Source organism: Gobio gobio, assembly GCF_949357685.1.
Source record: "Gobio gobio genome assembly, chromosome: 7".
In the NCBI taxonomy this organism is placed as follows: Eukaryota; Metazoa; Chordata; class Actinopteri; order Cypriniformes; family Gobionidae; genus Gobio; species Gobio gobio.
Window position 1 is genome coordinate 30,917,308 of NC_137103.1, and position 14,188 is coordinate 30,931,495.

At 36.6% G+C, this 14,188-nt stretch overlaps 1 protein-coding gene across 5 annotated transcripts in view; it reads left to right on the forward strand.

Annotated features, from left to right (window-relative positions):
- The window catches only part of dgkg (diacylglycerol kinase, gamma), a 133,657-nt gene that overhangs the window by 108,540 nt on the left and 10,929 nt on the right, over window positions 1-14,188 (forward strand). For all 5 annotated transcript variants that reach the window (XM_079821271.1, XM_079821269.1, XM_079821270.1 and 2 more), the window contains 2 exons: window positions 5,077-5,167; window positions 6,742-6,943. In XM_079821271.1, coding sequence (XP_079677397.1) covers window positions 5,077-5,167; window positions 6,742-6,943 — 293 coding nt within the window. The remainder of the gene's footprint in view (window positions 1-5,076; window positions 5,168-6,741; window positions 6,944-14,188) is intronic.

Here is a 14,188-nt window from a genome sequence, read left to right on the forward strand (position 1 = left end):
ACAACACTAGTCTAGAGCATTTTAGCATCACATTTTAAAATCTGGTCGGCCTCTTGATGCAATTTGAATGCTCACTTTTGTCAGGCCTAGCCAGCACAGAGAAAACAAACTTAAGATGATCCTACAGGAAGCCTTTAGTCCCTAGAGCATCCTCAATGCCTTTGAGCCCCAAAGCTCAGAAGATGATTTGCTACTTCTAACAGAACTTTTTTTCCCCGCACTAAACTTCAACTGGAGGTGGAGCTGGAAAGAGAAACCCATGGCTAATTGTTTTATTTTCTTTCCAGAGCTTCTCAGATGGACGTTAGCTAATGAGGTTAGGCAGCTTGACCCTGTTGAGAACGTAGTGCGGGTCTAATTGTGATCTCAAATCTGCTCATAATCCCTTAATTTGACAGAATGAAGGTAGCAAGTTGCTGGAGTTTAACTGAGGGAGAGGAAAACAGAATGAAGTTTTAAAGGAACAGTAGCAAAACTTAACAATATTTTCCAGTAGCGTGACAGTGGTTCATCTGTTTTCAAAACAGAGTAGCTTTTCCAGTTACAAGCACATTTTTCAAACAAGTAGCAGAATATCACAACAAAACTCTACACTGCTATTTTTGTCACTTTGTTTTGTATTACTGTATTGTATTACAGCTGAGCAAACTGAGGTGATAGTCAAACACTCACACTTCCCAAAAATGTCTGTTGAATGAACAACTGGGGAGTCTGATTCAATTTTATAAAAGAAACAAAGAATAGATATGGCTTTTCCATTTAGGCTTTATTTTTGCTAAATAATGACAAATAATGTTTGTCCGAGTTTTTATTTAGCAAATTTTAAGACATGCTCAGGACCAAATTATTTTTTATTATGTCCTGATACGGAAAACCATGGAATTCAATAGGGTATCCTTTCTTTTTCACATGATTGTATATACAGTCAAACCAAAAATAACAAACCAGATATAATTTCTTACTGTGCAGGACACTAGAGTCCATTTATGTAAATGAGGATAGCAAAATTAGGTAAACTGTGACATATTATACCCAAGAATTCTTCATACAGTGGAATACCAGTAAAATTGATTCAAATTTGAGACCAAAATTATTCAGACACTTTGACCTGACCATGTTTTGCTTGAGTGTTTTTTCTTTAATTGCTAATACGACCTTTTACACTACAGACCGAACACAATTAAGCATTGCTTGGTAATGGATTGTAATCCATTACACACCTTTCTATCAAAGTTATCTGACATAATCAAAATGAATTTGTTCTGACACAGTTTACGTCTGAGTTATTGTCATATTTTGTAACCATTCTCTAAACTATAGCAAATAAACTGATAATGTGAGAAAATGTTGAAGGTGTCTGAATAAATTTAGGTTTGACTGTATATATGTAAGTATGTGTATATATATATAGGCATATTATTATATGTTATATTATTAGCATTTATGCATTTAACAGACACTTTCTAAACAAAGTGACTTCATTAATGCATCCCTGGGAATCAAACCCATAAATATTAAATGTATTACATGATGTAATAAATGATATACATTATAAATAAATATTATATTTAGTTTAATTAATTATGTTTAAATTTGCAATTTAGTGCTGTCACCCTCTCTTTTTTTTGTACTATTAAATATTGTTCTGATTGAAGGAGGAAAAATCAGCATTGCTTCCCCAACACTTGTTATTTATGTATTTAAAACCTGTGAATAACATATTTTATACCAGACCTCTAATGACTTTACATAAAGCATCACAGCATTTTACTCAAGATTAATTTCTCAAACATATTAAAAAATGCATTTGATAGAATCATTAGCGTGTTATTAGCTTATGTCAGCCATCACTTGTACCTCTGGTTCTTTTATCTTGTACCTCAGAGGATTGCGTGCCTTATAGTTAATACTGATGTTTGCTCCATCCCTTGTGGGCCTGGAGAAGCCCCCATTGCATATTGTCTATTATGCAAACAAATGTGTTGTCATTATCAGCAGAACACCCCTTTGCCAGGGCCTTGTCACTGGTTGTCACCCTCTGATGAGTGTAAATTGCCCTGTTTCATAACTAAAGTGAAATGCAACATTCACAGCACAGAGAGAATTGATAGGGTCCCAGTGTTGTAAAGCTGTTTTTTTTAAAGCTCATATATGCACTGAGCTGAAGGAAAAGGTCTTCATTTTAGATTTGTCATATCCTTCTGTGATATATTGGCACAGTCTGCTGTCCTCAGCTGGCTCCTCTCAGTGTTAATGTCAGATTGTGCTCAGGTTGCCGATGGTGGCTCTGGTTTCTCCATGGAGGCTGAGGCCAAGTTCACTGTCACTCATGTCCTCTCACACCTGTCTGCCTCAGCTTTCCTTGTATCGTATCAATATTTCAGAAGGGCAGAGGATTACAAAATAAACTGGCCCAAAGACTCCATGGTTCTAATCATAACCCCAACTATGTAAAGCACACTTCGTGCTATTTTGTTTATTTCAAATGATTGTGACAGAGTTAGACTCGTTTAAGTTACAAATTCACTACCGTTCAATAGTTTGGGATCGGTAAGATTTTAAAATGTTTTTTGAAAGAAGTCTCTTATGCTCAAGGCTGCATTTCTTTTGTAAAAACAGTCATATTTTGAAATATTATTCATTTAAAAAAAATCAGTTTTAATGTTTTAAAATGTCATTTATTGCTGTAATGGCAAATCTGATTTTTCAGCATCATTACTCCAGTCTTCAGTGTCACATGATCCTTCCGAAATTATTTCTCATTGCTGTTCAAGAAACTTTTTTATTATTATTAGTGTCAATGTTGAAAACAGTTGTGCTGCTTAATATTTTTGTGTAAACTGTGATACCTTGATACGCTGATTTGATGAATAGAATGCTCAAAAGAACAGCATTTATTTGAAATAGAAATCTTTTGTAACATTATAAATATCTTTACTGACACTTTTAATCAGATTAATGTGTCCTTGCCGAATAACTTTTAATTTTCTTAACTATAGTGTAGATTTATCGACAAAAAGAGATCTGTATGCTTTGCTTGACTAATTCAATTATAAATTTGATGCTTTAAATCATAATTCAGCTACTAAACTAAATGAAAACACTGTTTTTGTTAATCCATGTTATGTGTTGTTGCAAATGAAGTACTTTTAGATGTTTTTGATCCGAGTTAGATCAGAGAGCGGTTGTCTTTTATCCGTTGACAGCCCAAGGCTCTGTTCATCCCATAATATTTATTTTCACGCCAGCATTAACATTGGGGTGTGTAAACGCAAACTTGTTTGTTGTTCCAATGATAGAACAGCTGCACACTGAGTCATCATTTCTTTCTTCTGTTCATTATGACTGAGCGTGTGATGTTGAGTTCTAAATCATGTTGTACACTATTACTAATTTGTTAATTACTTTTTGAGGTCATCTAAAAACATTCAGACACACAGGTGACCTTACAGTTTGGACTTAAAATAAGCAAATAATGTACAACTGATCTCTAGGTTAATACAAAACATACCGTTGCAATCAAAATGATTCAACCCCATTGACCTTTTTACTGCAGAGAACAAAAAAACTATTTAACAAAGTTCATCAGTAAATTATTATAGAATGTTTATTAATACACATTTGAATGATTCTGAGAATAATAAAAAAAAACATTCATCCTCTAAACATTCATGTACAAAATGATTCAACCCCCAAAAGTCAAATTTTGCGTAGAATCTTTTATTCTTAATCACCTCCAATAAATGATGCCTGTAATTGCTTAGAAGCTTCTATCACCTCTCTAGTGCAATCTTGGCCCATTCCTCGCTTGAAAAACCTTCCGGATCACTGATCATCTTTGGTTTTCACGTTACCACTGCATTCTTCAAATTCCACCAAATATTTTCAATGAGATTTACATATGAAGACTGTACATGCCACTCAAGAACATTCTACGAGTGATCCCTGAACAAGGCTTAAGTAGATTTAAGTATACTTTGGGATTGCTGTCCTGCAGGAAGGTCAATTGTTCATCAAGCTTCAGTCTTTGCACCAAAAGCATCACCATCTTTGCCAAAATGGCTTGATACTTCAAAGAATTCATGATGTCCTTCATACAGTCAAGATTTCCACATCCTGCAAAACCACAGGACTCCCATAACAAGACTGGACCCGCTCCATGTTTGACCATAAAGAGATGGTGTTCTTCTGCTCATAAGCTTTGCCTTTTTTGCACCAGACATACCGCTGATCCACGGATCCAAAAAGTTCCAGTTTGGTCATATCACTCCATAAAACATTCCTCCAGAACTCTACAGGTCTATCCAAATGAATTTTAGCATATTCAAGTCAGCCTTTTATGTTCTTCTTGGTCAAGAGTGGCATTCGGCTCATGAATAAGGCTGCCAGCTGTGTCTCTAGAAACTTTTAGTGTTTTGGAAATCATTTTTGTAGCCATAGACTTTCTAATGTAATAAAACTATTTGTTCTCTATAGCTTTTGTGAGAGCTCTTTTGACTTGGCCATATTTGCTATTCAACTTTAGCACATGCATGGGCTAGATGTATGTATGTGTAACAGCACAAGCTAATTCAGTTTTGTTATAGTTTCCAAAGGCTTAATTGTGTTTTAACACAAGTTTGTACCATATTATACAAATAAGCTTTGAGTAGGGGTTGAATAATTATCATAGCTGTATTGCAAAAAAATCATATAACTCAAAAGCGTTACATTATATATTGACATTATCACTTTTAATTTGCCACTAAACTGGTATAGATGCCATTAAAAAAATATTTAGTTTAGAAAAGCTTACATTTGTAAATTATTACAGTCTCCGTGGGGGTTAAATAATTTTGCTCGCACCATAAAGAACCATAAAAAGTTCTGATAAAAAATTCATTATAAAAAAAAAATCATTGTTATTTAATTATTTGTCATGAATATTCATTATTATTTATGTTATTGTCCCCACCATTTTAATACAGTGTAATACTATGTTCAGATGTCCCTACACACAGAATGTTCCACAGAGTATAAAACTGTTGTTTAACATTCTTTGTTTAACTTTTAACTATTTTTGTTCTCTCTCTTCAGGATGAAAAACAAGTTGTGGTACTTTGAATTTGGCACCACAGAGACCATCTCAGCCACTTGTAAAAAGCTGAACGAAACCATTGAGGTGGAGGTGAGTCCAGGACATTTAGCACATCAATAGTGCCCTGTTTTACTTGATTTACTTAAATGTTATAATTATATACAGCCACATTCACAGTCTTTTAACTGTGTATCGGGTCAGAATGTCCACTGAACACTTCCTTCAACAAACTGTGATTCATTAATGCAGCTGGCTACAGTATCTACAGTAAACCTCAGCCAGCTCTTACGAAGTCAGTGTTGAGGGAACACATCAGAACGTCTGTCTGAAAGCAAACAGTAGCAGACGTCCTCTGTTGACAGCATTCCCATCATGTGAAAGTTTCACACTGGCCAGTTTTAGATACTTTAGGAATAATGCATGATTGACAATGATGAGGATTTCTGTTTTTAACTGATATAATATTATTTACTAAAGTGCTTGCTTGAGTTTGTTATAAAGGGGCAAAATTAACCATTGTATAGGAGAAACCATAAAGCAATCGTCTTTTTCAGCCAAATGTACGATTGTTGTGCTATTTTGTTACTGATTTGACAGCTGTTATAAAAGCATGAACAAGATTTCATTTTTCCCCATTCTGGTTCATAAGAGCTGTACTTGAATGTTTACTACCTACATAGAAAAAAGCTGCCAGGGGGCATTATCAACATGGCCGCCAAGTGAACTGACTTGCCTCAAAGGGACTTTGATTCAGACCAAAGAGGCTGATGTTTTACAATGGTTATGAAATTAGAAGAGCTGTGAAAACATCAGCAGTTGAGGAATTTGCATTAGAAAAAAGGAAATGCTGTTTTTTTTCTCCCACTCTTGTGTGGGATCTCGCACAGATCAAGGTATCTCATTATGTCGTAAACATGTCAGTGTTCGTCTTTTGAAGTTTGTGTTCTTTTCCACTGTACTGACGCCCTTGGTTTGACTCAGGGTGGTCTCTGACATCATACAAATACTGTACAGCATTTCTATTTTTGGATCGAAGGCAGGCATTTTCACATCTCTCGTGTCTGGAATGCGATTGTTATTGATACACCAATTTCAATAGTTAAGAACATGGATACAGTGTATCATGTCTTAAGGTTCTTTTATTATTCTTTCTTATCCAGTATACACTACTGTTAAAACATTTGGAAGGAAATTAATATACTTATATTCAGCAAGGATGCATTCAATTGATCAAAAGTAACAGTTAGAAAATATTTCTATTTCAAATAAATGCTGTTCTTTTGATCTTTCTATTCATCTAAGAATCCTGAAAAGATGTATTGTTCCACAAAAATATTAAGCAGCACAACTGTTTTCAGCATTGATAATAATAAGAAATTCTTAAGCAGCAAATAAGCATATTAGAATGATTTCTGAAGGATCATGTGACAATGAAGCAATTGAAAATTCAGCTTTTCCATCACAGGAATTAATTACTTTTTAAAATATATTAAAATAGAATCCTAGTTATTTTAAATTGTAGTAATATTATTACTGTTTTTACTGTATTTTTGATTAAATAAATGCAGCCGTGGTGAGCATATGGGACTTCATAAAAGAGCATAAGAGGCTTTTTGTATCTACTTTTTGCAACATTTTCTGTGTTTTCTCTGTTTCTGTCCCAGTGTGATGGCATCATCTTGGATCTCAGCAGCACGTCTCTGGAGGGTATCGCTGTGCTCAATATTCCCAGCATGCACGGGGGCTCCAACCTGTGGGGCGAGACCAAGAAAAGACGGAATTACAATCGCATGAGTAAGAAAGTGCCAGAGAGAATGACTGGCAGCACTGTCACCGATGCCAAGGAGCTCAAGTTTTGTGTGCAAGGTGAGTCAGACTTTAGGATGTTAACCACTGAATAAGATCAGGGTTGCTCCTGTAATCTTCTTGCAACCTACATGTCTCTATATATAGCAGATAAATGATTACAGCATCCTTTTTAAATTCAGTTGGTGCTTCTGGCTGTTTCATTGTAGTACATTTAAGTGCTGATGATGAAAATTGACAGAAACCTCTGATTTCCTGTCACATCTAATACAATTCAAATTATTGGCCATCTTCGGTAGATCAGCACACCATGTGGAGCTGTTTCATATGCAGCTCTGACTCACAGTTGCCGTGGAGAAGCCGAAAGATTTTAACCATTGCTAATGAGCAGGAGCCTCTCCGGCTGCTCGTTACACTGATGTTCAGTCTCACTGTGTTTTGGGACTTCCTGCGTTCATTTCCCAGAGTGTGAAGCACAATTAGCAGTGTTAATCGTCATTTAGGGATAGCGCTATGTGTGTCAGCGCCTCACTGAGAATGCAGTCATAGCTTTTCCAGATCCCACACTAGAGGTTGGTGTCACCGGCGTCCTACTAAATGTCCTTCAGGGAGGGTAAGTCACCACAAAAGCCCTTGTGACGCCAGCCTCCGGGGCCCTGGCGTCACCATCAGCTGTCTCAGTCAAGAGATCGGAGCTTGGATGTGACTGTGCCTCCCAAGGTCAGAACAACAGCAGCTGTTTCAGGTGGCAGTGAATCAGCCTTCAGCACCAGGCCTGAATGAAATCAAATGAAAATTCTCTCAATATGAAATGAACATTTATATCCCAGGTGAAGGTTGTTGTCATGTAAGACGGGTATCTAGACTGGCTGTACATCTCTGGTTCTAAAATGCACTCCAGTTTGAATTCAGCATACAAATTTCTGTGTTTTTAATTAAATGTTTTACTTAGAAAATCTAGCTTATTTATACTGGTTGTCCTTGTATTGGTTGAGAGTCTTTGTGGAAACACTTTGTTTTATTAATAGTTGAAAACCTCTGAGCTAAAAGGCAGTTACACATTGTAGGTATTAAAGTCCATTTCAGTCTGAGATGGGGGAAAAAATGTACACTACCATTCAAAAGTTTAAGGTCGGTAAGACATTTCTTATGCTCACCAAGACTTTAAAAATGGTAATAACCATTCTCTATTTTAATGTTTTTAAATGCACTTTTGTGCAAATCATTATATAATGCTGAAACATTTATTATTATTATTACTTTTTAAAACAGTTAGGTTTTGTGGAAACCGTGATACATTTCTTTTTTTTAGGATTCTTTGATGAATAGAAAGTTCAAAAGAACAGAATTTATTTGAAATAGAAATCTTTTGTAACATTATTAATGTCTTTAATGTCACTTCTATCAGGACCACTATGGTCAAAGATGATTGATTGACATAGCATATAGTTTGGATTGCCGGTATGGTTCCGTTCTGGGTAAGAACTCCCTGCGCATCCATGCAGCCTAGGATGGATAAGAGCAGGGAGAGCAGCGATAACCCCCCTAAGGGTAAACAGAACAGAACCAACATAATGTATTGCAGATATCATTAATGTTGATATTAAAATAATTCAGGAATTTAGTCTGATTCAAGGGGAATTAGAATACCAAATCCTGACTGGACAAGAGGAGGAGCTGGGGGTGGAGGAGGGTAAATGAGCTCTGGAGAAAGCGATAGCTGCTGATAGTAATGAAGGAGCTTATATGTGTATGCTGTGATAGACGTTTTATTCCTATAGGTAGACGTGATCAGCTGACAGTCAGCTGATGCGAGCTTGACTGACGTGACCTGCCAGAACTGACGTTATACGCTTGATTTTTTTATCAATTTAATGAGAGAGTCTTGAAAAAAAAAAAAAAAGATTGATCCCAAGCTTTTGAACGGTAGTGTAAATGCGACCTTATTTTTTTGTAATTATGACATTTTATATTGCTATGTGACTTTTATTCCTGATAATTGCAACCACATAATTCCCCTTAGTTCTCATGTGACCATATCTCCTAATTGTGACTTAAACTTAAACCTAATCTCTCAATTACTTCACTTTGTTATGTTACTATGGGGCATACTATACTATGGGGTTACTAATACTCAGCTTCTTCCAATGGGATTGTGCGTGCACAAAAGTGTGCATGCTTACAACATTTTTTATATGCATGACTGCGCATAATAGAGCCCATATGGATTTCTAGTCATCATCACCATTGTGTGGGAAGTAAGACCCTTGAGATGTTTTTGTTTTGTTTCTTTTTACATTTTTTAAGCTGACGTCAGTAAATGACGGCTGTGATCTTCGAGAGCAGCATCTTGATTTTGAAATGCCTTCTGATGCATTTAGGCACCTCAGTCTTTTTCGATGACCTGTGTTCTTCACCTGTTCCTTCTCTCTCTTTGATCTGTTTCACATTTACTATGTTTTGTTCTCTTCACATTTACAACTCTCTCTCTCTCTGTGTGCTCTTCTGTACTCCACTAACTGACTCACATGAATCCAAGTTACCATGGAGACCTCCAGGCCCTCTTGAACTAAGGAACAGTGTATAGGGATCGAGTGAGAGACAGAGAGAGAGAGAGAGAGAGAGAGAGAGTGGGCTGCTGTGAGCAGTGTGACTCATATCAGTAATCTTTAACTGGCCTTCAGGCACAAATACTCAAGCACAGCACATACAGTAGAGGTCTGTAGCCACATCCTATCTAAAGTAACTGTGATCACTCTGTCGGTTAGTTAGTTAGTTAGTTAGTCCAATCATCTGTCTTTTTTATTTAGCATGAAGCATTGAGTGCTACGGGGTTCCTGAGAACTCAAAAGTCATGTAGGTGATGCCAGCTCGCTCCACATGTTTAGGTAGCACAGGTTACAGGACTTGTAAGATCATGACCTCATCTCCACCTCTCTATAGAGTGTATTTTGAGGTTTATATGAATAGAGAATTCCTCTCACTCACTCTACACAACAATTTCCACATGACTCAGGTCCTAATGGATGTCTGCATGTGACTGTTGCAATTGCAAGGGTGTTATTAGACCTGTAGCACTAAATATTTTCTGTAGAGGCCTGAAAATTGTTTTTTAAAACAAAAAAATAAACAAAAATTACGCACATTTAGGTTGGGGTTATATTTAGGTAATTGTGTTCCACTACACATTTTTTAAAATATAAATTATAAATAATATTTATAGCTTAACATCATTGTATTTTTTTTAATTACTATTATTTTTTTTAATATAATTTATTAAATAATTTTGTTTTCTTTTCAATCAAACCTTGATGGAAGCATTATTACCCCCAAAGAAAAAGCTTTAATAACAGTTGAACTCTGGTTTGAAGCATTCATATTTGTCGGTAGCTTTGCTTTATGAAATGGTGCTACTATTTTATTTTTAGAGTTGTTGTTTTTGTCTGAGCTAATGTTTTTTTGTTTTTTCTAAAACACTGTGTGATTAGCAGCTTTAACAGGGGAAACAATTGCGTAACAGCATAAATTCCCTTATGATCACCCAGGCTGGAGGTGGAAAATACAATATAAGTGGTAATATTGTAAGATATTATTACATTTTAAAATAACTGTTTTCCATTTTATATATTTTAAAATGTAATTTATTCCTGTGATGGCAAATCTGAATTTTCAGCATCATTACTCCAGTCTCCAGTGTCACATGATCCTGCAGAAATCAGTCTAATATGCTGATATGATGCTCAAGAATCTTTTCTTATTATCATTGTTGACAATGGTTGTGCAGCCTAAAATATTTGTGGAAATATTTAAGTTTAGTTCAGTTTTTTTCTGGATATTTGGATGAATAGGAATTTCAAAAGAACAGTATTTATTAGAAATGGTCTTTACTTTCACTTTTGTTCATTTAATGCATCCTTGCTGAATGAAAGTATTTAAAACAATCTTACTGAACTCAACTTGGTAGTATGTTCTAGTAAGTATGCCTCATTGAAGAGTTATAGTATTATGAAATGAGCATGCAAAAGCTGCTTAATCACAATATATCTGCGTTTTGGCTGAAATTATGTGCATTTCTGCCAAAAATAATAGACAGTCAGAATGTACAGGATTTTTTGTTTTCTTTCTATTATTTCAGGAATATCTGAAATAATGAAGCAGTATTGTGTAATAGGTAGCATCTCCACATCTCTTATCTCAAATCGGCTCTTCCTTTTTCCTCTCTTTTTTTTTTAAGGTCACAGAGGGACATTTTGTCCTTTCACCTGCTTCCCACACCCTTTAACTCTCCTCTTTCTTTCTCTTTATGGCTCGTACACAAGTCGCTCCACCCTTCCCACTGCGATCTTGCTACACACTGCCTCATGCTGATGGCTATTTCAGGGCACTGGAGCCATTCATTGTTACATCCCACAAACAAAAACACACACGTACACACACTCTGAACCTCGTAAACACAGAGCGAATGATTTGTGTTGTATTTCCTCACTCCCATCGCACATGACAGGAATAGAAGTAAAACTCCCCACCCAAAGAGTATTGTGGGAACACGGTGACTCAGTGGACGAAAGGGACGCTTTCCACTGTGGCTCAGCGTCCTCGATCGGTGGCCAAAAAAGCCAATCGACAGCTTTGCTCTCGCTTTAGCAAGAGTGATGGACGTTTGAAGAGTGGCTCTCACCCCTCAGGGGTTCAAAATCATTGAAGATGTTTCTGGCCCAAGGGGCCCTTTCCCATGATCTGCATCATGAGAGCTGTGATTGTTGGCCTGCTTTGTGAGAGGAGCTTTGTTTGTGAATGGCATGGGAATAGAGGTTGGGAGACTGGCGAGCTCTTTTGCATGCAGAACGGCAGTAAACGGAGCGCGTGCGGACGGAGCGCATCCGTACAGTGAGTGTGTGATAATGTGGAGAGGCTGAGCAGTGTGGCAGACTATCAGTAGGGCTCTCATTGAACAACACCCACCCCGGTATGTGAGTCATGACAAGTTATGAAATGCTAAACAATGTAAAAATTAACACCTATCGTTCATTTGAGCTCGTTGTAAATGTCTGCCGTGGTGTGAGACTGTTTTAAGACATGTCACAATACTGACATAATGAGAACGGTTATATTGAATAGAAGCATGGGAATGAAGTGTGTCATGAGGAGTATGTTGTATAATAGAGCAGGGATGAAGCTATAGCTAGTGTAGAGAATGTGCTCGAGAAAGAGTGCACAAGGTTCGTGTTCACAAAAACATTTATAAGAATTTTCCTAAGTGCAATTTTGGACATTTTTTTTTATATATTTCCTTAAGAACATTGTAATTATTTGACAGACTTTGATGTTGTCTGATTATATACTATTTTACTCATGAGTTTGCCTTATTCAATACAGTAAATTCAAACTTTACACTGGTAAATATTAACTATATATATTTGGCCATCTATTAACCCTTAAGTAGAAAGCCCCTCATGATCATTTTCAAAATGTGAAATGTGTTAATGACATTGAATGTTACAAAGTAAATTACTAGATTGTGTAAGTAAAAACTTGTATTAGTATTATATTAATCTAATGCTGAATTCTTAATATTTGAAACAACCAATAAATTAATTAAACATCTGACAAATTGGAGCTTTAATAAGTTATTTACAGTGAGAGAACATTCTTTTCAAGAACAATCTTAAGAAAAAAAAGGTTAGAACATTCTTAAAGGGAAAGGTCATCAAAAAATGTAAATTCTGCCATCATTTACTCAACTGCTTTTTCCATACAATGGAACTCAATGATCACCCAAACTGTTTGGTTACCAACATTCTTCAACATGTCTTCTTTTGTGTTCTGCACAGAAATGTAAAAAAAAAAACATGTAGGTGAGAAAATGAATTTTTATTTTTGTGAATTATCGCTTTTAATGAGTATTTTTGGGAGTACAAAACTTTTTTAACTTCAAAATTATGCAAATATGAATTTCTAACTTCTGCTAAACACAAAGGAAGATATTTGAAGGAATGTTTGTAACCAAGCAGATCTCGGCAGCCATTGACTACCATGGTATTTTCGCCCACTAAGGTAGTCAATGGCTGCCGAGATCTGCTTGGTTACAAACATTTTTCCAAATATCTCCCTTTGTGTTCAGCTGAACAAAGAAATGTATACAGGTTTGGAACAAACAATGACAGAATGTTCATTTTTGGGTGAACTATCCTAATTTTAAGAATGTTTTGCAAATAGAGGTTTCTGACTCTGAGAATAACATGCTAGACAAGAGTATATAAGCATAGCTTTGCGAGTGGAGATCTCAGAGATAATGATACATAAAGAAATCTCAGGGATAAAGTATGCAGTGAAAAGTACATCAGGAGGTCTTGGGAATAAAGTATGTTAGAAAGAAGGACATAGCTTGGGAATATAGTATGCTAGCGAAGAGTGCAAAAGATCGTAAACAGGAATGCTCATTCTGAGTGAGCGTGAGTTGTAACACGAGCTGATACTGTGGACAGTGGATTGCACTCTGTAAACACTGAGATGTGGCTCTCATGCTTTGTCCATGTGCCAAGAGACCGGCCACCCCCGCACCTCTACCACAGCTCCTGCAGCCTCTCCAGCTCCTTCTGACCATCTGTCTTCTCTTCGACTTGCCCAAGACACGAAAGGGACAGCACAGGCCAGAGGGAACTAGAACGCAATAAATAATTGCTCTCCTTACCCATGTGGCATCCCACAGATTTCTATCTTTTCATGGGTCCTTTATAAACTGGTTTCATGCCTCTTTCATCATTTATATAGAGTTTTATTAATGGTAAGCGTCACAAAGCAGCTTTACAGGGTGCCAGGTCTCTACTCCAGTCAGCAAGTGCAAGGTGACCTCAGACAGGAACACCTCAGAGTTAGATGAATAGTTGTCATTATATGACATGAACAGTTTGAGCTTCACATGCAGGTTCACTTTTTGTCGCTTTCTAAAAAATGCGAGTGACTTTCGAAATGCCGGCGTTGGAGTATGCTGACCTCAGTAGTGTTCAGTGTATGACTTCCGCTGAAATCACAGTTAACTGAGAAGGGGCTCCCACCGAAGTAAATGGCAGTGATCAACTGAAGTTTGTCATTTTCTACAGTGTGGATCATGTCATTTGTTTTTAGATCACTGTCATTTGTTCTACACTTCCAGCACGACCCTGCTTAGCCAGGACTTAATATCCTCTTCACAATGCATTCTGACACGGTTACATAAGAAGGCGTTTGTGAGCTATTCTTAGCGCTGCCTCACTGTGATGCGCTGCCTGGAATAAGAAAGCCCAGACCTGACAGAGCGGGAAACAT